General features: G+C 44.7%; 1 protein-coding gene across 1 annotated transcript in view; it reads right to left on the bottom strand.

Moving 5' to 3' along the window:
• The window catches only part of prdm16 (PR domain containing 16), a 20,490-nt gene extending 9,144 nt beyond the window's left edge, over positions 1–11,346 (bottom strand). The window contains exons 1-9 of the mRNA XM_071547306.1: positions 11,283–11,346; positions 7,122–7,323; positions 6,833–6,980; positions 6,387–6,540; positions 4,232–5,715; positions 4,068–4,147; positions 3,798–3,885; positions 1,063–1,235; positions 746–823 (exon numbers count right to left, since the gene is read on the bottom strand). Of these exons, the coding sequence (XP_071403407.1) occupies positions 746–823; positions 1,063–1,235; positions 3,798–3,885; positions 4,068–4,147; positions 4,232–5,715; positions 6,387–6,540; positions 6,833–6,980; positions 7,122–7,323; positions 11,283–11,331 (2,456 nt within the window). The 5' untranslated portion in view covers positions 11,332–11,346. The remainder of the gene's footprint in view (positions 1–745; positions 824–1,062; positions 1,236–3,797; positions 3,886–4,067; positions 4,148–4,231; positions 5,716–6,386; positions 6,541–6,832; positions 6,981–7,121; positions 7,324–11,282) is intronic.
• Between the last annotated feature and the right edge of the window lie 13,628 nt (positions 11,347–24,974).

The following is a 24,974-nucleotide window of genomic DNA, read 5'->3' as shown; positions in this document are numbered from 1 at the left end:
GAGAAAATGTGGAGAATGAGAGCAAGACAAGCAGTCAGAAGGACAGAGAGGTTGAGAATGAGTACGGGGAAAAAAAAGAAAGTGTGAGAGTGGTAGGAAGTGTGGTGAAGGCCCGCTAAATGAGCTCCGTGTTCCATATTGTGTAAACAGTAATCACCAGACCTACAATGCTTGGGTCTAGTGGGCCAAACTAAATCTTTTCATCTAGCAAGGCTTAAGTGGTTTTACAACTACATTTGTTGGTACTGTCTCAACACACACAACACACATATAAGCAATGGGGCATGTCTGCAGGCAATGCGTACAACCGCAGGCACACACACACACACACACACACACACACACACACACACACACACACACAGAGCCCATCTTGCAAGCTCAGTGTTCACAGCTATTTACTTTTTGTTGTTTATTGTGTTGCTTGGCTCTTTTTAGTAATACCATTACAATTAGTAGGGGATGTTTTTAAATAATTTCATTGGTTAGAATCTGTTATAAATTGCTGTATGTACACATCAATACTTACATATATCTTTAGACACACATCTAACCATGTGCACAAGCAGCATGCATTTGGCTCATCTTGAATGACAAAAGAAGTGAGGAAAGAGACTCACTTCCTACATTGTTTTACTGATATAGCAACTGATGTCAGTGAGGGGTGTTTGTTTACATAAATTGCAGCAATGAGTCACAAAAATGTCACAAAGAATAGAATAGAATAGAATAGAATAGAATGTACCTGTAGGGTTGTTCCCCTGTGTGTGTCCGCAAGTGTCTGGTGAGGTTTGCCGAACGAGGGAAGATTTTCCCACAGTACCTGGAGGGCAGAATGGACAGAAAGGCAGGGATGACGAAAAAGGAAGGAAGGGAGGGAAAGTAGGGATGGGTGAGGGAGATGAATGAAAGATTACATTCATTTTAGAGTCACTGTAAACATTTATGGTATTGCAAATATTAATTTAGGCTATGATTTGTGCCCCTCACATTGTGCTCCTGTACTTCCAATGCTCTGATGAACATTGGAAATAACGTGACGTTGCACCATAGGGAACATACCTGCAGGTATAGCGCTCCTTGCCCTTGCGGAGGATGGCGTCTGAGAGGGAGGGTGGCGGCGAGCGGAAGTTGAACAGTGGGTGGGCTGAGTGTTGCAGCGAATTGGGCGGCGCGTCCAGTTTCAGAGTGCCAAAGCTCTCCAGCTTCTCTGTCATGTTCTCCATGGCTGACATCTGAGGAGCAGGGACATGGGGAGAGGGTGGAAGTGAGTGGGATAAAGAATGATGTGGAGGATAGGGGAAAGGGGGAAGAGAGGGCAGGGCGCTAAAACCATGTTGAAGGTATTTAGAGCAGAACCAAGAGACTAATTTTTTTAAGTGGAAGGAATTTATTGATCCAGATTAAGATTCAGTGGGTTCAGGGATTTGAACCAGCAACCTTGCAGCCAAAAGCTCAGTGTTGCTGTTCTGTTTTTAAATCTGCTGGGAATCTGGTTTATTTATCTTTGGTAATGCCTTGAGAGAGGCCACAGTGAGTGTATGTGTTAACAGAGAAAAGAAAGAGAGCTACAAACAAAGACATGTCAGAAAAGAAAACAGAGACAGAGAGAGGGAGAGAGAGAGAGAGAGAGAGGGAGAGAGGGAGAGAGGGAGAGAGGGAGAGAGGGAGGGAGAGAGAGAGAGAGAGAGAGAGAGAGAGAGAGAGAGAGAGAGAGAGAGAGAGAGAGAGAGAGAGAGAGAGAGAGAGAGAGAGAGAGAGAGAGAGAGAGAGAGAGAGAGAGAGAGAGAGAGAGAGAGAGAGAGAGAGCGGAAGCCTTGAGGAAGCAGTATATCAGAGGTTAGCCTTGTTGATTGTGCTGTAGGGGAGTCACCTCCCTGACCTATTGCACATTCACAAACACTCAAGTACCATTCCTCCAGCACCCCCCCACCCCCACCATCCCCCGTTCACAGACCCTCATCCCCAGCCTAGGTCACCACTTTGTTCTCTACCCTTTCCCCTTTTCTGCCGAAGCCGCAGGCCAGCTAACTGGCTCAATGAGGCATTCAAGAGCCCCGATGGGAGCTGTACAATATAGTTTAAGATACCCCTGACTGATAGCCACTTCCCCTCCCCTAGAAGCTTGTGAACAAAGGGGACCAGCTATGTAGGAGTTTATTTGCCAAAACAGCTTACATCCTTCCTTGTTTAGTGAATACGGGACGGGAGAGACACAGGGACAGACACTCCGTCTCGATGTGTTTATTCGCGGTCTGAGAACGGGCGGAGGGGTGGTGGGGTGATTCCGTCATGAGACTGAATTAGAGGTGGCATTGTGTTTGGATCACTGGAAGGATCACAGCTGAGACGCTCTGATATGAGAAGTATTTTACAGGGCAGCCTGCGAAGACTTTTCATCCTCAGGACCTGGATCAATTATGCATTTGATTACTCAACATTGGAAGGCGATATGAGTAAAATAATTGAGTACACATATCCCATGCCCTATATTTGAATGATTAAAGGAGCTACATCATACAACACTCTACTCTGCCCCACAGGACATGCAGTGGGTCTGTCAAATATTTAAGGTGTTTCAACTTTATTAGACGGTATGTAGGTGAAAGTGTCAGGAAAAGATGGGAGAAAGACAAAATGCTGCAGAAGTCATGAGTCAGATTCAAACCTACAAAGCTGCAAGGACTTGGCATGCATTCTGAACCAGCATCAACTTCCAAGCACATGACCTCTTCAAAAAGATAGTGAAGAACATGAGGTTAGCTTCATATGAATATTATTAATTGATATTAATAGACAGTTCCCGGAGACATTTGTGTTTGATTAACATAGTTGAGAAACGACAGGTGTCCCCATGCAATTCTTTTGCTTGCTCATTACAGCAAAAAAACTCCCCATGCTTGCTGTTCTTGCTCCACCCACAACCAGGCATGATACATACATACATGTGCAACATAAGTATGCAAATGCATGTGCGTATATAAATGTATCTGTCTGCATATGCACCAGTAAATGTGTGTATTGCAAACTCACAATTGATAGAGGACCCAGATTTCCAGGTCAGATTAAACCGTTTCCCCAACGAGAGCCCCCCATTCTCCTGGACACAAACACAGGATGTCCTTGATGGACACGGTGCTATTATCTAGCCAGCCAGCCAGCCAGAGAGAAAAAAAACTTGAGGGGGAAGTTATTAGCTGGCCTGTGTGCTCCCAGTACATGAAACAATGCCACAACTAAGATTAGCGTGGCCAAGTGAGGCAGCTCGCTACAATTCAAACGCTTATTATTCTTTTTTATTAATACTATCATTCCCTGTAATCAAGATTTGTAGAGGTGGGGAAGGTCTGGGGACAGTTGAACAATGTGACTGATTATCAAAGGGGCTGCGATAACGGACTGTGTCTTCTGAAAAAGGTAGAAGTGACGAGGTACAGAGGCGCCATTCAGTAAACAAAGGAAGAAATCATACAGAACCCTTGAGAAAATAACATCAACACTGTGGAATGATGGTGCGCTGGGCCCTATCAATTCAGGTTTCAGCAGCGTGGGAGGCAGGAGTGAGGTATTTTCACATAATACATGTTATGAAAATAATAGCTGATACTATCTGGGAATAATCAGCCAGTATGTAGTACCTGGAGGCCAATTCCCCTGCTTGGGATTCCCTTGCTGTAGCTTTTTGTTCAAACTGCATGTAGCATTTACGGTGCATTCTACCTAAGATCATACCATGTGCCTTCCCTACGGTAGATCTGAAGTGTGTGTGTGTATGTGTGTGTGTGCAGTAGGCTGACCTGTGGGTGGAAGAGCAGCGGTGAGGGCCTGAGGAACTTCTCTTTCAGAGCTCCTACAGGGTCGAGTAGCTTCCTCTTCTCCACCCTGCTGGACCAACAGCAAGGCAAAGGGTTACGTACCAAGGTCAGAGTTCAACTCCAATCTCACACTAAACGCCAACCTCTACCTCCTTGATAATGAGAAATTGTGCATTCATACATAGATATTAAAAGCTTTGACCTTGGTCATATAGGAATGATCTTTTAATGGTCTAATTGGGGCTGAAATACCTGTATATGGGGTCCATGAAGAAGGCTGAGGGCTTGGCGTAGTGCAGTGGTGGCTGCTGGGGTGGCTGTGGCAGGGTTTGCTGGTGCTGGGTCAAGGAGGACTGGTGCAAGGACTGGGAATGTGGGTGCAGGTGCCCAGTTTGGGGTTCCTCCTTGGTTAGAACCCCCTTGCCAACTCCATAGATGTGGTTCTTGCGATTTTGGGGCTCAGAGGCCACACCATTATGACCACCCCGGCTTCGGCTGCCAATGCTGAGATCCAGGGGCTGCTCCTCGCCACTAGATATCACTAAGGGTCCACTACTGCTCCCACTACTACTGTTGGGGTTTGAGGGCTTTGTTGGGGTGGGAGGAGCAAGTTTGGTCTCCTTGGTCTTGGTAGTGAGATCAAATGGTGACTCGGTGGTGGCAGCAGGAGCTCCTGGGGCACCAGGAACCATTTTGTGCAGTTGCTCGCGAGGTGACTTGGGTTCAGCCTTAAAGAACATGCTAGGGTTGAGTGTGCCTCGGTCAGTGCTGAAGGGATAGAGGGAGTGGGGGAAGTTGGGCAGGAACTGGAAGGGGAACATGGAATGGTAGGGCAATGGACCCATCTTCTTCTCCTGATGAAGACCCATCAAACCTGGACCAAAATATTTCTCAGCAATAGAAGCAATGGCTTTGATGGAATCAGTGGTGGGTGCATTGGCATTTGTGGTGGTGGGTGGGAGTGCTTGCTCATCAGGCGGAGGGAAGAAGGAGTGCTGGGATGATGCAGAGGAGAAGAAGGGACGATCGATAGCGAGGCTCCCCGAGCTAGACACAGCAGATACCAACGCACTGTTCATGTCTTCTGACCGGTTGCCTTCTTGACCTGATACTGCCCCAGAGGGTTTCCTCCTTTTACCACTTCGCTCCCGTTCACTCTCTCCGTCACTCTCCAGGTCAGAACCATCACCTGAAGCAGTGCCAGTAGTGGTGTCCAAATCTGTCCCACTTGTTGTATTAACGTCTTCAAGGTCACTACCATCAGACATGTCTGCCATCTTGGATTTTGGCTTAGCTTCTCCACTGGAAGACAGATCCAGTTTGTTCTCTCTCTCTTTGTCATCCACCTGACTCAAACTGTTACCTCCATTGTTGTTCATGGAGCTAACCAAGGAGAGTGGAGGGCCATCTAGGGGGCTCCGAGTCAGCTTCCCTTCCTGACTGCTGCCGCCCAGGGGGCTCTTCAGCAGATGACTAGGAGGCAGTAAGGGTGGTCGGGGGTACAGTGATGGGGGAAAGATGCCTGGGAAACCATGTGAGAGGGATGAGAAGCCATGGGGTGCTGGGGAGAATGGTAAGCCAGCGTGAGGGTGAGGACGGGAGGGAAAGTAGTCAGCGAACCCTAAACCTGAGTGGTTTAGGCCCGGATGGTGGGGATGGTGGGACTTGGCCTTTGCCATGATGGGACTTGAGCTCATGGGGATGCCAGGAGTGAACATCCCTGCTGGAGAGCCATAATGGTTCTTGCCCTCACAGAAGCGTCGGTGCTTGTTGAGGGAGGAGGTAGTGCTGAACATCTGCCCACAGTCCTTGCACTTGATCTGGGTACGGCAATCAGCATGCATACGCTTGTGGCGGCAGAGGTTGGAGAACTGGGTGTAGGATTTGTGGCACACCTCGCCTGGGGGAGCAAGAGGACACAGCCCATCAGGGCCTGGTTAAACCCATTTAAACACTGTCTCTAATTCCGTGTACAAAATCAACAAGATATACATCAGGATGTCAACTACATGATGAAAGATCAGGAATTGATAGTTTTAATCACAGGAAACCTACCACTCATTCTGCACATGAAGTTCAAAACAACAAACTACGAAATGCTTATTTATTTATCTATAACTTGTACTGCTCACTAAATACAGAGCATATGCAAGGCAGATCATTAAATACAGAATCTACATATGCATTTTGTTACTCTGAAGACCACAAGAGAAACAATCTGTTTTTGAGCCATCTTTGAAAATTACATATGCACATTATCCTTGCATTGTTTCATTATTAGAAACTAGTTTAAACAACATATAATATAGTTTTGCCTATAGCTGCAAACACAAATATGAGGAGGAGGAGCGCAGGTGAACACATCACATCTACAATTTATGTGGTCAATTTTATAGCAATGGTAACATTAAAGGTACTGTTACATGCATTGTTATATACATTATGACTCACTGGATCAGTGAGGCTGGTTCAGAAGATGTAAAGAAGTACATGAGGAAGAGAGGAAAGAGGGATAGAAGAAAATGACTATTGAGGACAAGGGGGCTCTTAATTTCCAAAGCTCTCACTTACAGATAAAGGGTTTGACACTGCTGTGGATGTGCTTATGCTGCTTGAGGCCTGAGGAGGTGGCAAAAGTCTTGCCACACTCAGGACATGTGTGAGCGCGTGCCCCCACGTGCTGTGAGCGGATGTGGCGCTGAAGGTTGCTGGGATCTGTGAACACCTGCAGAGGGAAAGCAACGATTGCAGACATTTGAAATTAACATACACAAAAATACAATGTATATTTGATAATGCCAGAAATCAATATTTTCCCCCTCGTATTTTGTGTTGGCTTCTTTAGCACTGGCAATGAAAGTGGATTTTCATTGCTGTAATATCTATATAAGGTATGCTGTTTCTTCATAATTATTCCATCTAGGTCCAAGCCTAAAAATACAAGACCAGCAGAATTTCCAAAGCAGATAAAGCCTGTGTGTCCTGTGTGCACAACTTACGTGCTGGGTGTGCTGTACCTTATCACAATTTTCACACTCAAAGCGCTTGCCACTGTCGTGTGACATCTGGTGGCGGATGAGGTTGGACTTCCAGTTGAAGGCTTTGGGGCACTGGTCACACTTGTACTCTCTCTCCTCTGTGTGGACTATCATGTGTTGGCCCAGACTTGATGTGGAGAGGGTAAGTTCATCAGTGAAAACATTACATCATAGCACTTATATATAACAAACAGGGAAAAAGGGTGAAATGCTGTGAAATGCTGCATCCGTGTAGGTTACTTGAAAGTGTTTTAATGTGTCTGTGTACCTGTACTCATTCGGGAAGATCTTCTCACAGTCTTTACACTCGTGGACAGGCTCGTCGCTGTCCTCACGCTCCTGTTTGAAGTCCTCGCTCAGCGTGTCAAAGATAGAGCCGGCACTGGAACATGAGTACTTCTGGTGCCGCCGCAGCTCAAGCGCTGAGGGGAACAGTTCGTCACAGTCTTCGCAGCGGTACATCTGCTCGTCTGTGTATATACACACACATGCACACACAGATTTGTTACATACAGAACACAGAAATTTGTAGACACTGGAGCATGTTATGATGTGTATAATGCAACATCCAATGCGTACATGTTTTGTTTGATATGATATGGTGTTTCTAAGAACAATTCTCCAAATCTTGGGTGTGTGTGAGGAGGCAGGAAAGTGTTGGTTGGCTGAAATAGCAGCATCCAAGTGTTCACTAACTCTTGTAGTGTCCATCTGCCCCAAGAAGCAGATCCAAGTATCCCATTGCAAATAAAAGCTGTTAAGCTCCGACACTAAACAAGAACAAAAATCTATCTGTGTATTTACCTCTCGCTTTGTTAGTTACAGGTAATCAGACTCCCATTTAAACAGTAAAAGCAGCAATCCTCCAATTGGCATTCACATAAAATGGAAATCAATTAGCAGTGAAATGTAGCCTTCGTTAACACGGTTAATTGTTTGTTAAGGCCAGTGGTTGTTGGGACTGCAGGTATAATAGCACACAGGGGAAACAATAGGGGCTGGTCTTCCCTTTCCATGTTGATAACCTTTACAATACTTCTCACCACCAAGGTCAAACGCATAAAACTCAGGCCAGCTTTTTCAATGGCAAGTTCCTGAGTCCGACGCCAAGTTCAACAGCTCAGGGAAAAGCCCACTGGAGTGTGTTTGTGTGTGCGTGTGTTTGTGCATGTGTTTATGTGAACTTTTTCCAAAAAGAATGAGCCATGAGGAACAGAAATAAGCAGGGGCAAAGTGGCGCCAACCCCATGGTGATTTCAGCGCCAACCCGCCATACCCGCTCTGCCGTGACCCAGGCAGGCATGGCACGAGTCGGACCCCCAGGTATCCCAACACACACTGCACACCCATCCATCATTTCAAGCTAAGCTAAATGAGTTTATCCAAAATGACTTACAGTGCACGGCTCACCTGTTTTCTACCGCACATGACCGTTTATCCAGCTGGAAATTCTTGGACGCATTAAAAGGGCATTAGTGTAGCAACATCAATGTGTCTAACCTTGGGGATATGGATAAATGCCCTTCTGGTCAATGGGCCGTTCCACTGAACTCGAATGCTAAGCTAACTAGCCCGCTTTGACACTGCAGTGTGCACATATTTTATGGAAAGTGAGTGTTTTACTGTGGGAGAGTTGGTTATGATTCACTCCGGTGCTAAAACATCTCAACACCCAGAAGATTTTTTGTTACCTTTAAGGAGGGAAACAATATTCCAAGAAAAGGGGTCAAGAAGTGCTAACTGAAGTGTCATTACATGTATAACTAGACTAAACTTTGTTCAATAAAAGGTTTGACCGCATGTCCGTATGACAAAAGGACTGATGTCTTTCAAAACAGGTTAATACAGGTGCTGTGAAGTCCTCTGAAAGCTGCTCATCCTGAAGTTTACAACAAGATGTCAGCTATGGCCTAGCACACTCAAGCGTGTATGCGTTTCAGTGAAGATGCACGTAAATGAAGGTGTGTGTGTATGTGCATATGTGTGCGTGAATGTGCCTGTGTTTTTTCAGTTAGTCTGGTTGGAGGGGGGGGTGCTTATAAAGGGGAGACTAATAGCTCTCTGGGAGACGAAGGGAAGCACAATTATGTGCAGTTTAGCGGCTAATCTGGGAGCATGGGTGAGGTCTCCGGGGACTCCTCAAGTCCTCTACTTCAAATTCCTTCTCCGATAAGCCAGACAGAGAGAGAAGGGCTGCACTGCCAAGCTCCCACTCAGCCCGTCTACCTTTCACACACACACACACACACACACACACACACACACACACACACACAAATACTCTCAGAGAGAGGCTCACAAAACATTCACACACATCCTCAAAGGTGGACTGTAGTCTTCTCTCTCTCTCTTTGTCTCCCTCTCTCCCTCTCTCTCTCCCTTACACACACACACACACTGAGGCACTCAAAAAAACATTCACACACATCCTTACAGGTGGACTGACTCCTCTCACTCTGCCTCATCTCTCTCTATCTCTCTCTCTCTCTCTCACACACACACACACACACACACACACACCTGCAGAATATACTGACACAGCACAAATCTACAAGCCCTCTCTATCTTTGACACACTCTTCCAACATGCCAGTCTGTTTCTTTTCAATAATCTAGTTTGCTTTCCACTCCCTTTTTCACTCTTTCTTCATTCTGTCCTGTTCCTTTGGCAGAAAGATCTGAGCTCAACTATCATATAGGGGAAAAAAACATTTGGTGTATTACAGAACATCTCACGAACATCTTGTTCTCTCTCCACCGTTTTATAATCCATGACAAGTAAAAGTAATCAGGTTTTTTTTCTTCCGTGGTTCCAGAAAGACTGGAAACACAACAAAACAATGTTACCTGACAACCCCACTTCACCGCAATAAGTCCAAGATGTTTAGAGAAATGCAGCGGAACTACGGCCCCTTTTCCGCTTAAGTGAACTTTGAAAGAAAAGCCCAGATCGAAACTGAATAGCTTTCAAAGTTAGATTATGAGATAAAAATATTGGACATATTCAATTTGACGCAGAGGCATGGTTGAAAGGTAGTGTGCGGTGAGAGTCAGGTTACCCGCTCAAAGGGAGAAGGGGTGGATGGGAGCACCTGGAAATGTGACGCATTTTAAAATGCGAGGCAGTTTGCGGACAACTAGGGGCGTCGATTGGTTACGGGAAGGTGCCGTTTGCTCATAGGATCTTGCAGTTTTTTTTAATCATTATAATAGGGATCAATGATCAGACAAAAAATCCCCCAAATTTATCTGGAAGCCATATCCAAAAAGATCACATCAAGGGAACATTCAGGGCCAGCTGATTATAGCTGTTTATGTGTCACATTGACCAAATAGGCTAATAATGATTATAAAAGTCTTGTCAATCATCAGCATTCGCTCCAATTACCCCCCCCCCCCCCCCCCCCCGAAATTAATAGATATAAGCATGTTTGGATGCTTTGGCGCAAATGCAATTAATTTTTAGTGAATTGACGCCTCTGATAACAACCGAGGATATCGAATAGGATTTCTCTCAACATCAAATGTAAAATGTAGTAACACGAGTGGGCTAAAAGGCGAATGGGTAAGTGATTTCGGACAGCTACATAAGGTTGACGGTTATTGGACGTTCACTCGTTTGATCCGATATGATAGATCTGAATAAACAAACAAAAACATAAACGAGGCATATTAGAAGAACCCATGGGTTAAATGCTACCGAGAAAATAAATAAGCAAGGTCTACATCTCAATTTGAACGTGAAACACGGGGGCGTCACTTCACTAAACCCCAAAGTCTGCCAAATTCCCTAAATCTAATTTTAGCATAATGGCTTACGAAATTTCAAGCTGATATCGACTAAATGTCTGGGAAGCAACTGACAAAATATTATTATTATTATTTAGTCAATGTGATAATCACCAAACTTTTAGAGGGAACACTGGTCTTGAATGCATTTTTTTTTTTTTAAGATAGGCTATGGCTTCCTAATAATTTCTGGCAATTTCTACTTGATCTTTGCTTTCCATTACAACGATAAAAAGTCCAACATCAAATTTCGATTCACTTAAGCTAAGGTGGGCTATGGCAAGTGCCAATTGACGCCCTTGTATTTCCGAGAAATAGGCCTATTACATTGCACGATATTGTATGCGCCTAAGAAAATTCAGAGCAGTCTGGTACGGGCACGCTTCATCATTGGCGGGCCTATTTTAAATAACAGGGCCAAAACAGCCTTGAACCAGACAATTTAATGCGAGATTTAATTCCATCCTGGATCTTTATGATTCGAATAATTCACATTTATTGAGAATGTTTCTTGGAGAGAGAGATGACATCTTCTCCCCATCACATTAGCGGGGTTATGGAGTGTATTGGCCGAGAAAGCAACACAGGATGCTGGTTGGAGTTTGTTTAAAATGTACGCTAATGACGCGCATTAATCTTACCTTCTAGGTTGGGTGCCATGGATCCCTCGGGGAAAATACCGTCCTTCATATACACTAAAAGCTCCTCCCCTGCTTCAATATCCCGGACAGCTTTATAATAAATCTACACGAGAGAGAGAGAGAGAGAGAGAGAGAGAGAGAGAGAGAGAGAGAGAGAGAGAGAGAGAGAGAGAGAATTCAAGTTAAGGTCAAGATGGTATTAATAAGTCTTCACACTGACACGTACAAGTTTAGCAGTTTAGGCCTTATCTAATATTGAAAGTAATAATATTAACACATAAATATGTTTTTTTCATAGGCTATAAGAAAAGACAAATAAATTGTAGCCCTTAAATACGTGATTCATGCTACTTTGCGATTGATTTTACAGTAGTTTATAGAGACTAATTTGGGCATAATTTGATCATAAATGTTCACAAGATTTCACTGTATCAAATATATTCGTACTAATTAAATGCCTTAAAATCACATATCAATATAAGATATGTAAAAGTAAAAAAAACAACGAAATAATTTGTTTTATCCAATATGAATTTGAGCTGTATGAAAGGAAGGAAATGCATGCTATTAAAAAAAAATACAATCAGCATTTTTTCTTTCTTATAAATCATTCTTTGAAATTCCAAAATAGGTTTACATTTTTTCCACACAAAGAAACACGTTGATTTTAGCTGCCTGCCAGGATCAAACTGGCTCAAACCTTCACAAAGACAAAATGCAGAACAAATGCAGACGGTGTGACTGAATGCTGCTCTAATAAGTCTACTGTCTGAAAGAAAACCAGTCAGTGAAACGAAATACATCAGCAAACAGCTCCTCTGTTCTGTTTTCTTATTTACAACAAAAAGCAAACAGGGATATTTTGGATCTCTACATAGGAAAATTCGTTTCATTCAGATAATTTAACTTATGTGAATCAGGCAAAAATATTATTGGACTGTATGTGTTTTCTGCTCAAGTCAAGACAAGGAAAACAGAGAAATATAATTATGGCAATAGGCTATGTGAGGCCATACACAGCCTAATCCAGCCATTGGCCCAACATACAGGCTACCTCTAGACTACTAGGCTTAGCTGAACACATACAGCCGAGAAAAAATTAATTAAATTGGGCAACAATTACGTGTGTTATTTCCCCCACCAAAAGTTACAGCTTAATACGTCCCAATAAACAACAGCGAAAACATTTAACCGGCTCGGCTTCAAGGTGCACAGACGGTGTGGTCTGTGGACGCATGGGGGCGCTCTGCACCAATTCAAACCAATGCAGTCTCTCGCCACAGTAAGCAAGGCAAAGCACATTCATTCATAGACACATTCAAAGTTACACACTCACAACACACACACACACACACACACGTACAGAAAGGCTTGTGAAACTAACTCCAAGACTTACTGGCCTTATGATGAGACGAGCACTGACAAGGAGCAAAGGCCTAAATCAATAAGAACACCATGGATTATTAGGCTATTATTATTATTGTTGTTGTTGTTGTTAGTATTATTATTATACTACCAATTTGCCACAATTAGTCTATCCATAATGCCTGCAGCAGAGTCGCTACATTTTTCCGACCTGACCTTTCTTTTCTCCGTGAGGCGGAAGAGTTGAGAAAGTTGCGCGGCGCTGCGGAGAGCCTCCAGCTGCAGTAGCACTTCAGTCCCGGTGGAGTTGGCGACACAACCCATAGTAGGCTACCGGAGAGGGAGCGGGGCGCTGGAGCGGGCAGGGCCGGGGAGAAGAGGTCGCAGAGCGGCCAGGCAGGCTGCGGACTGACGGTGATCGTCTTCTTCTAGCTGGATGGAGCCCGACGCTCCTCGACTACTCTCTAGTCTAGTCAGTGAGCGCGTCTTTGATGATGATGAGTCTCTCTCTCTTTCTCTCTCTCTCTCGCTCTCTCTCTTTCTCTCTCTCTCTCTCTCTCTCTCTCTCTCTCTCTCTCTCTCTCTCTCATTAGTGATTCCCTATTGCCCCCTTGGAGCTCTCTCGGTTACCCGTCGGCCACTCCTCCTCTTCTTATCTCCAGCCAAAAGGATTGAGGGATCTACCGAGCAGACCCCTCCCCGCATCTCCGCCGCAGCTTTGGCCGCTAGATAAATCTATTATTGATGGAAATAATGGATAAAGCGACCTGACGGACTTACACGCACACATACACACATACATACACGCACGCACGCAGGAACGCACACACTCATACAGTACATGAGTGATAAAACGCTGCGATGTGGGCTCGCATGTCCAGCGCAGTTCAAATTATATATTTTTTTTAACAATTGCTGATCAGTGTTAGGCCTACTTAGGTTTTCCTCAAAACCCGGATTAAACCCCTATGTATTGTAGGCCATATTAGATTTCGTTCACAGTTTGTGCGAGTGTCGCCTATGTGCCAAGGATGTAAACAATTAGCCTACATCAAACACCGGGATCAAGTTTAGAATAATATGGTGTCAAACTTGCTGTTGTAAACCGAGGTGTTATAAAGCTAATAATGTAATACTATCTGTGTAACATCAATATCTATTGTGCTTTAATTTTTTAAGCAGATAGGCTACACATTTTGATTTTTTGTTTTCAATATTTTTAATGTCATCTGCAGGCGGAAATTAAGGCATAACTCGTTCAATAAATGTAACAAAAATGACACATAAAAACACTGGGCTTTGAGAAAAATTAAAATTAAGAGGTAGTTTATAAAAGATGAACAACTGTGCAATGTCCTGTTTAGATAATTTCACAGGCTATTTTATTTTGTAATATTTATCATCAATTAAATATACCTAATTTATTAAACATTTTGAAATTGCTTAAATTATTATCTTGTTACAATTAGCCTCATTTTAGAAGGTTAGATTGATACAATCAGTATCAATCATCAATTTCTTACAATTATCAAATAGGGCCAATCCAGAAATTCTTTTTTTTTTTTTTTTTTTTTTTTTTTAAATTAAAAGCCTAATTTATATTGCCATGCCTCTACAGCATTTATAAATACACATGTAGGCTACTTTAAAAGTGTAGTAAGTAGCCTGAATTTGAACAACAGCTTTATGGACCAGCTGTATACTGAAGCTGTGTTTTTATGTTTGTGTGTGAGTGTGTGTGTGTGCGTGTGTGTGTGTTACGAGGCTGTCTACAGTAAAGCCCCGGCTCTCGGACCTGTCTTGACCTCTTCCCATCTCTGTCCAGTGTTCAGGGGACAGATGCCTCATCCATCAATGCCAACCATAGGGCGCACAATAATCGCCTCACACACATACACACACACACACACACACACACACACACACACACACACCTACACACACACTAGGCTCCATAGTCACACACTCTCAACAAAGACACACTCTCTCTCTCACACACACACACACAACGGTGCCTATTTATTGTGGCAGTGTGTGATGGAACCGGGGGTTGAAGGGCAGATCAAACAGCGTTGGAAGAGGCTCCGCTCCGAAACACAAAAGACGAGGGACTTGTGTGACAAGAAGGTGGACAAGGTTCATCTTCTCTTCTACCCCCCCCCCCCCCCCCATCCTCCCCCCCAAAAAAACACACACACATACACACACACACACATACACACCCCACCCCTCGCTCTCTCCCAGCCCCTGTGGTTTAGTTGCAGCTCGGCCCTGTGGTCACTGCCTGGGCTGCCTTACACACAATCAATTTTGGGTGATTGTTTGTTCTGCCGTTCAAAATGAATGAGAACTACTTTATTAGGGAAGGCACACACACGCATGCATGCATGCACGCGCGCGCACACACACACACACACACACACACACACACACACACACACACACACACACAGGGAAAACTGTTGATTTGCCTTGTTTGTGAAGTCATCAGTTAAGGAGCCTGAATATTGCATTAGAATGAAATTGCAAACAGGATTAAGTGCGAAAGGTTGGTGGAAATTAGTGTGTGTTTGTTTGTGTGTGTGTGTCTGTCTGTGTGTGTGTGTGTGTGTGTGTGTGTGTGTGTGTATGTATGTCTGCAGGTGCAATTCAGCATAGTTTGAGATGCCAAATGGGCAGTGTGCACTTACACATAAGGTAAGGGGAAATGTGTATATGTGTGTTTGCAAATGTGTGTGTGTATGATCTGTGTGTGTGTGTGTGTGTGTGTGTGTGTATGTGTATGTGTGGAGTAGCAGCAGAGGGACCTGGCAGTGGATCTTTAGCCTTGTTGAGGCCATAGAGCATCGAGAGCAATGAGGCCTGACTGGGAAGAACAGAGAATAATACAGCTGTTTGAAGACGCCTACACAAAACACTACTATCTGACACATACACACACACACACACACACCCTCCTCTTTACCATACTCTATACACACTACTATCAAAATAATAGTATTGACAACGAAAGTGTGTGTCTTGGGCACAAATATGTACAGTGTAATGTATATGATGTATGGACACAATATGTATATAATGATATCAAAACACTGCATGAATAAATTGTCTAAATTATGCATGATCATCCATACATTTGTTCATACCTTACAACATTGATGACAAACAAATAAACAAATAAATTATCCACTTGCTTTTTAAAAGGTTACTGCCCGCATTTGAATTTGCCCTGTGTGCACATATTTCCATAAACTCATGCATTGTGCATGCCGATACAAAAAAAATCACCGAATAGAGCACAAAGTCTGTTAAATTATGCATTTTAGCACTGAGTGGCCGAGTGTGTGTGTTTGTGTGTTTGTGTGTGTATGTGTGTGTGTGTGTGTGTGGTGTTTGTAAATAAATGATAGGGTCATGCCTGTGAGCCGCCGCACTAAACAACTGGTCAGGCAAACAAAAGCAAAGCCGTTCGCTAAGTACAAACAACCCCAAAACACATCAAAAAGCAAGCGTGCACGCGGCCTTCTCCGGGCCCGATAATTCTCCACAATTTTCACCGGTGCCCTGATTCTTTCTTTGACATTGTGTGGCAGTGGCAGGGGGCACTGATGTGAAAATCTTAAAAGGATTAGGCGGGTTGGTGTTGCCAGCCAATTGGTGCTTGTCAATCTCGGAGGCCCCTGTGTGCTCCCTCTTGCTTGGTCCAAGCCCCCTTTCTCTCTCTATCGGTCAGGCTTAATGTCTGAAGCTTAAATGGACACACTAGCCTGTCCCCTCGGTGTGACAGAGTGACAGGTGGCAGATCGAGACACGAGGACAGAGAAAGGAGACAAAGACGGGGAGGAACAGGCGGCTAGGGACCGAGACAGGAGGGGGAAAGAGCCATGTAGGCAGGGATTAGGAAACAAATAAGAGCAGAGTGACAGGAACGTGGAAACACACAGCCGAGTCATATGGATCCTTCGGCTGCTGTTATCCAGTCTTCATGTTCCATGCTGTGACCTGGTGTCATTTAGATTCTGTTACCAAATTTGTTATTTTTTGTTGGTTTGTTTCTTTTGCTTGTTTTCAGGTGAGATTTGTTTTATCTCTACTGCACAAATATGAAATTTTGCCTTTTTGTCATTTTCTGTTATCACTGTGATTCCATTGCTGTTTTATTACTGCAAATTAAACTAAACTGAAATGTGTGACAAGTAATAGCAGAGAAACGCCACCTGTGTTTCATTTATAGAGACTATAGGACAACGGTCAACAAAGCAAAACAGCAAAAAGCAGCAACATATGAGCGAAAAAAAAAAAAAAGGAAATATGTTGCCACAGTAAGTTGTGGCACACACATAGCATGGGGTTAGGGCCTGGTTAAGCAGTTGGGGTTTTATGGGCAATGGCTAGGCATCTTTCCAGAGGTATTCCAGGCCCTACCAGGCTCCCTTTTCTTTAGCATGAGAGAGAGAGAGCGAGAGCAAGAGAGAGAGAGAGAGAGAGAGAGAGAGTGCTTCAACAGAAGAAGACTGTGCCTGGAATAATGGTTATTATAGGACTCAGGAGTGTCAGGCTATTCTTCAACCTCTTTACATGGGTCATTTCCTAACAGCACTGGCAATTGGCCCAGCCACGGACACACAATAGAGCCATTCCTCAGTCATTACCAACACAGCATTTCGCTACCACAATGGTAAATACACAGACATGTGCGTGCACGTACACGCATGTTCGCAGACACACACACACACACACACACACACACACACACACACACACACACACACACACAACCCTTTCATCAACACAGTGTCCACTCTTAGTAGATGGGAAGCAGGAGACAATAGCAGCCACTCCCCCAAGCCTGTCCCTCCTGCTGACAACATCGTGCTGTTTCTCTCATGTCTGACTCTACATATCCAACCAGGACACCGTTGTCCTGTCACTCACCTGGTCTCCAGTGAGGTGACAGGCGGCAAGGTTTTGCTCCTCGAAGGAGGGGGCGGAGCGGACATATTTGAGCCAGCTGCTGCTGCTGGCGTCCGGGCCTGTGTCCAGTGCAAACTTGACGTTGCCCATGTCGTCCACCACCTGTTGGAGAGCAACAGGTTAGATAACAGCAAAGACACAAGTAGGAAAGGAAGCAAATTTAATTCTAAAAAAAAAAAAAATCAGGCCTTCATCAGCTACCAAATCACATTGTACTCAGCAAAAATATTCATAGAAATAAGGTATTTGCTATGCATGTATTGGACATTTTAAACTGCAACATTTCCAAGGAGAGTACAGCAGGGTCTAGCAGACTATGCCAGGAGTTTGATGTCACTCAACCTAAAGACGCACAGAGGAAACATGTCGGTGGGTGTTAGGGCCCCCTAACCTCGTCACTCCTGACAACAAGGAGAGGAAACGGGGGAAAGGAGGAGGAAGGAGGAGGAAGAAGGAGGAGGGAGTATACAAACTGCGGCTTCTTTCACTTGTCTAAAGACTTTCTCTGGCACATATTGATCACCCTTTGTAACCCCTGTGCCCCCCCGGGACTCCAAGAGCAGGTTTCATGTTACCCGCTCTCACAGAGAACGAAGGAGGATGGAGGTAGAGGTGGAGGAGAAGGAGGAGAAGAGAGAAGAGGGGCTTATTGTGGAGCAAAAAGTGAGGGAATAACCGGGGGAGTGACATTGCTGCCCGTCCTTTATCTACAGCTGCAGAGAAAAATAGAACCTCGCTCTCAACAAAATGGTAAACCGTGACATACTGCAAAACTGATGCTGCGGCTAAAGTCTTTTTAATGATGAAGCTGTGACATGATATAAACTTTCTTGCAAATCTTCTGCTAGACCAGACTTTTTTAAAAGTTTGAAAAATGATAACGGTCTACAAGACACACAAGCTTGAATGACAGAGTTTGGGAAATATATAGACCAAAGTCCTCAAATTTGCAAAGAAACAGAGGCTTGATATCAGCAAAGTTGAAAAAATTATTACTGCACCGTTCAAACAGCAAACATTGGGCTGTGGAGATTTTAAAAGCCTGAGTGTTTGTCTGCTACGCTTGGATCTTCTGTGTATGCATGTGTGTGTGTATGTGTGTGTGTGTGTGGGGCTGGTGGGGAATCTGGGGGCGACTCAGCTGAAACCCCACAGCTCGGCTGTTCCACCAAGCTGGGGTAGAAGCTCCGATTTCCCCCCAGCGCTGCAAGTGATACTGAGCCTGTGTGAATCCTCTGGGGGAAGCCGGCCTGAGACAGAGCAAGTCCTCTAATTACAACTCCCAATCAGTCCGGGCCGCGCTCAACTTTGACCTCCAGCCCGACTCTCTGCGCTCCTAATCACAGTCAAATGTCTGTTGAAGGAAATCGAGGTGTGATGGAGAAGAACCAACAATCCATCTGACGTTTTTAGATGTGCAAAGTTCGTGAACTTCTCTTAACTGGCTGTTTTTCTGAACAAGGCATGTTCAGTTTTTTTCAGCTCGTAAAGTGTGAATGGCCGTGTTCTTGTTGTCAGAGCGAGGGAGCGCGTGCGGAAGGTGTGTGTTGTCGTGGGTGGGGGTGCCAAGTTTGGTGAGTAAATATGTAGAAGGTCTGGTTGGAGGTGTGGAGCGACTGCCTTGTGCCTGTTTCTGCGAATATGGCAACCGTTGTAGGCCAACGCATGTACGCATGGTTGAGGTAACAGCTTGAGGTAACGCAAGTGTTCTGCTCACCGCTGTTGGGCCAAGGCATGAGGTTGCCGTCTTCGCTAGCTGTGCCTACACCATAATAACAATGCCTGGGCTAAAAATAATTTGTCGAAAACCTCGGCCTGTATTTAAAAACCCTGTTCTACCAGCCAGAAAAAACCCCCACTGCGGCTGCTGCTTATGTAAATGTATTTGCTTGATTGTGAGAGTGGGGAAAGAGGCTGCCACGCTGCCTGTTCATGCAAATGAGTTGCCGAAAATCCATGCCGTCTTGAATAACTTGGTAATATTCGAGTCAAGATTATTTGTAATTCTCAGTGAGATGCTAAGAGGCGAATGATGTGACATGGTCCATTTGAAGAGCTTACAGGGAAAGCTCAGTCTTTTCTTTCTCTTTTCTACAACGTAGTAAAAGCGGGAACTGCACATCCACAGCTACCGCCTCTCCTGCTTCCAGTTTATACCTTAAACACTCCGCCTTGATCGAGTCCAGGCCTTTATTTTATGTGTGAAAACAGTCACTGAAAACTAACCAGGCGTACCCCCTCAACCACACAACCACACGCACACACGCACGTGCACACACACACACACACACACACACACCCTCCACCCAATATCTCTTCTGCAGGCAGTGGAGTCAGAGTGCACTTGTCGCGCCGCTGCTGGGGAGCTCCAACAGGTATACTGCATGTTTTATGAACAGATGGAGAAAAGCTTAGACCCAGGTGGAGGGGGGGTGGGGGGGGGACTCTACACAGATTCACACACACACACACACACACACACACACACACACACACAGAGCACACAGAGGCGTGGTAGCATACACACATGAGTATGAGGAGTATTCATACACACACACACACTGCTCCCCCCTCACCTATACACACACCTAAGGCAAGGGTCTGATCATGGGCTTAATGAGCAGCAGACCTGTGTAGATGTGTGTGTGTGTGTGTGTGTGTGTGTGTGTGTGTGTGTGTGTGTTGTCTGGGAGGCCTGCTAACACCCTGTCTCCGGGTGGAAGCCTGATTTATAAGGCTTCAAATGAGGTGCAACAGAGAGGGAGAGCCAGAACAAGCCCACGGCTGATTGTTTGTTTATTTACCTTTCTTTTTTTCACCCCCCACCCCCCCTACCTCCCTACGTCACGGGGGGAGGAGGACTCGGCTGGAAATCATCAGCTGCACGTGTGCAAGGTTTTAACAAAAAGGGGCAAAACCTTGCTACTGCAGGTTTGCATGCAGAGATGCAGACAATTTCTGTCTGTGGGTCTGTCTTCATGGTAACGACCTCCAACTCGCCTCTAGCATCTAAAAGAGCGGTTGACTGGGGGATTCTGATGGTTAGAAACAATAACTGCAACTCCCCATTCTCCCACTAAAGTTATAGCAGTTGCCGGTTTGAATCCCTGAACTGGCAAACAAAGGAAAATCCGGGCTGGTCCGCCCTTCGTCAACTACGACCAATGAGGAGCTCTTGAGGAAAGGCACTTAAGTCCCACCTGCTCTGGTGGAGTTTCTCAGTTACCAACAGTAGAGGACTGTGTGGTTGTCGTGGGCAACTCCAAGGTGTGAGTGAATACGGTATGAGAGGTTATGAGTGTGTAGCATGGCATTGCTGAAGACAAACAGACATGAACAAAGATAAAACACAATAACAACTTTCGTATCATTTGAACATTATAAAACATGGATGGTAAAAGATGGAAGTAGACAAAAACAATGAAAAATCATGCAAGATCCATCCAAAAACTTGAAGGGGTGAAAACAACCTCAGAGGAGCGGACACTCTCTCTCTGGATATATAAAGTGTGTGTGTGTGTGTGTGTAGGCCCCCCTAGAGCCTAATCATAGTGCAAGTTTTATAGTATACAGTATGTGCAAGCTAAAGTATACATGAATGCCAACCGTACATTCATACATTTCTATATAATTGTTATCCAAAACACGTACTGTAAGATAAATGCAATTACACAGCTTGACCTGTTACTTTTTTAATCAAACAACTTCAGAAAGTCTACACACCCTACATGTGACAGCACACACACGTGCACATGTACCCTCACGTACACACACACACACACACACACACACACACACACACACACACACACACACCCACTCTCACACACACACACTCACACACACAGACACAATGAGACTTCAGTGGAATTCAGTGAAAGAGAAGCAGCTCTGAGTGGACAGGATGCAGAGCCAACTCCACAGGAAGCTCTGATAAGAGCACGACACTTATATCGCTCCTCACAACACAAAGGGGAACCTTTGACAGCTAGGAACCTTTAATGGATGTCTCGGCATGCCCTCTCCACCGCCAGTTATGTCTGACGGATGTGTGTGGCGTGCAGGGCTGAATTAGAAGAGAAAAGTTGCTTGTACGGGTAGAGGTGGGTGACAAGGTACATATTATTTTCTGTTTGACGGAGGGGAGAAAATGGAAATGGCAGCTCTGTGCGCAGTGGTGATTGTGATTTTGATGTGAGATGGAGATAGAAGTAGGCTTACAGCATGTGAGACATAAATGCTAGGGTATTGTGTGTCTATATGGGAATATTTTTATGAAGTGTGATCTTAGTGCTTTGTTGCATTGCCCTGGTTTCAACGTGTGAACACACCCTAGTTTGTATCTATGTGTATGCGCATGTGTGTGTATGTGTGTGTAGATAAAAGAGTATTTATGTCTACCGAGATTGTAGTCTTTTCAAAAGCCTAAGAAAGTAGCAAGTCCATTTCAGCTTGTATAAAGATGTTTTCCATTTAGGGAAGCAGCCACAGTCAAAGGTGCAACCTAGCCATCAGAGACAGGCATGATACTGAAATGAACTGAAATGTATGCTTCAGCAGATTGACATGCTAAACAAGCTAAATGGATTTTATTGTGGTCATGTTGTAGTGATTGGTGATATTTGCTTTGCCTTTCCAAAGCCTGACAGTAGCTGCAACAAGCCATAGCCGCCCATTCAAAGCATCCTCAACATACCACTGCAGTTGAGATTAAGTGGTGAGGATGGTGTGTGTGTGTGTGTGTGTGTGTGATTGCATGGGAGCATGTATGTGAAAAGCTAAGAGTCAGGCAGTCAAGGGATAAGTGTGATTTTTTAAACAAAGTTAGCTGAAAGATTTCTTTGCGCTGGAGGTTTTTCTGCCTGTGGAAAACAGGAAGGCAGCGCTGTGAACATGCAGTGGGGAGAGGGTCGACTCTCCCCTGCTTCACCTACTCACATCCTGGGGAAGTGGCCCGCAAATGAGGGGCTGTTTCACTCCAAAGAGAAGAGCAAAGGATGGAGAGACAAAAAAGAGGGAGGGAAGAGGAGTAGGGATGACAGACAGCCGTTTGATGTCTGTTTCTCAATGTCTGTCCATTTGTTGGTCTCGTTGTAAATCTGTCTTAGCGCCAGTCTGTCTCGTTTGTCAAACTGGTGAGAAAGACAGGGAGGAAGCGAGAGAGTGGGGCTGAAGGAAAGAGAGAGAGCGAGAGGAAGAGGGATAGACAACTGTGTGCACTTCTCTTTACAGCAGCTAGGGGGCAGCGTGGCACGGGAGCTCTCCAGATAGAGGAGCAGAGGTGGAAATGAAACTTCCCCTCTGTCTCTGCAGTTGTACACACACGCAAATACACAAGGCTGGGATGGTTGTAGACAAACTAAGAATTACACACACATACACAATACTTACACACACACACACACACACACACACACACACACACACACCCTGTTTTGCCCTAGTAGGAAGGCCAGTCATGGAAACAGTGAGGTGACAGTGACAGATTGAGTGGCTGTGAAGCGGGCTGTGGAGCTGGTTGTTTGAGGTGTTGCAAATTAAGGCGCAGGACGACTAACAAGAAATAAAGAAGTGTGTGTGAGTGTGTGTATCCTTTCTGGAAAAGGGTCTGTTTCCAGCAGGGAGGCCCCTTAACATGCACACGCGCACACATACACACACACACACACACTGGCTGACTAATAAAGTGGCTGACAGAGTACAGATCCCCACAGCAATCCAATGTGTTTGTGCACGTTTGCATGTAAGTGTGTGTGTGTGTGAGTGTGTATGTGCATGTGTGTGTGATGGATGGGGGCCTGCAGAGATGACCCTACCCTGCCACATCGCTCAACAGTCTAAATGAGTGTGTGTGTGTGTGTGTGTGTGTGTGTGTGTGTGTGTGTGTGTGTGTGTGGGGAGGTGAGAGGTGGACAGGCACACAGGGGGTCCTGTCAATAAACCTTCTCTTGAGGCAGGAAGGAAAGAGACAGAGAGAATAAAAGAGAGAGAGAGAGAGAAAGAAAGAAAGAGAGAGAGAGAGAGAGAGAGAAAGAAAGAGAGAGAGAGAGAGAGAGAGAGAGAGAGAGATTAATCACATTTTATTAACTTTAGTGGTCTGTGGCTCTGGGTGAGGATGATGTGGGAGGGCAGACAGTGAGGGAGAAAAGAGTTGTTAAAAACAAAACAAAATGAGAGAGGAGGATGAGGAACAAGAAGGAAGAAACACATGCATGCCCCCCCCCCCCCCTCCCCCCCACACACACACGCACACACACACACAGACAAACACAAACTGTCTGATGCAACTATTACAAGGAGAGAACCACATGTAATGTAAAACCACTGATTCTAGACTCACATCAGCAAAGCTGGGAGGAAAGTGTGTGTGTCAATTTTTGTGTGCGTGTGTATGTCTGATTTTCCTAAGCTCCCCTAAGACATGCCAATATATAGAAATATGCCACAGCAAGCATACTACACACACACACACACACACACACACATACACACACACACATACATATACAAATACGCACATACAGTCACTAACACATACACATGTATAATCCCACTATGGCCAAAGATGTGGAATAGATGTGGGACAGACCACACACTCCTTTTCCACACAGACACCCACACACACATCTTACTGCATGTATGTCCACAGGTGCAGAATAGACATGGGAGAGTAAATACATTCCTCGATAAGCCTCAATTCAATTAAATCACTTGGTGTCCAGCCACAAAGTTTTGTTTTTATTTTAACCTTTATCCAAGGAAAGCGGACTGAACATCCCTTACTTATGACAAGCCCCACCTCCATATACAGTATCTTCCTCTCTCTCTCTCTCTCTCTCTCTCTCTCATTTCCCCATCACCATGTGTGTGAGTGAGTGTATGTGCATGTGCATGCACATACACAAAAGATCTGAACCCACCTACCGAATACTACCCCAACGTAACCTTCACATGTACGATCCAGAGTTTATTTGTCCATCTAAAGTTTGGATAAATTCAGATCTGCTCCTGAAAGAGTTTGACTTGGGTAAAATACTCTTGACCTTTCTCAGCTCATTAAATCCAACTGAAAATGCAGTTCTGATTTCATACAAACATTATAAATGTTAGCAAACATAAGTTAGGCTACATAAAATCCAGGTTTAGCTGTCACATCACATTTTAGATGACAATTTTTTTCAATAAATCTTCAATCTCATAAATCACTCTTTAATCAAAGTCAGTAGTAGAGCCAAAGTGTTTTGACAGGAGGAGCCATACTGTGAGTATAGATTGGGCTTTTAAAAAAAGAGTTTTCGTGTGTGTGTGTGTGTGTGTGTGTGTGTGTCTGTGAGGCCTGTTACTGATGCTGGT

The sequence above is a fragment of the Centroberyx affinis genome, unplaced genomic scaffold, assembly GCF_046629955.1.
Source record: "Centroberyx affinis isolate AG114_WGS23_722 - 3 ecotype Tasmania unplaced genomic scaffold, CSIRO-AGI_Caff_v1 ptg005792l_1, whole genome shotgun sequence".
Taxonomy (NCBI): domain Eukaryota; kingdom Metazoa; phylum Chordata; class Actinopteri; order Beryciformes; family Berycidae; genus Centroberyx; species Centroberyx affinis.
This window is presented reverse-complemented; position numbering and strand designations above follow the sequence as displayed.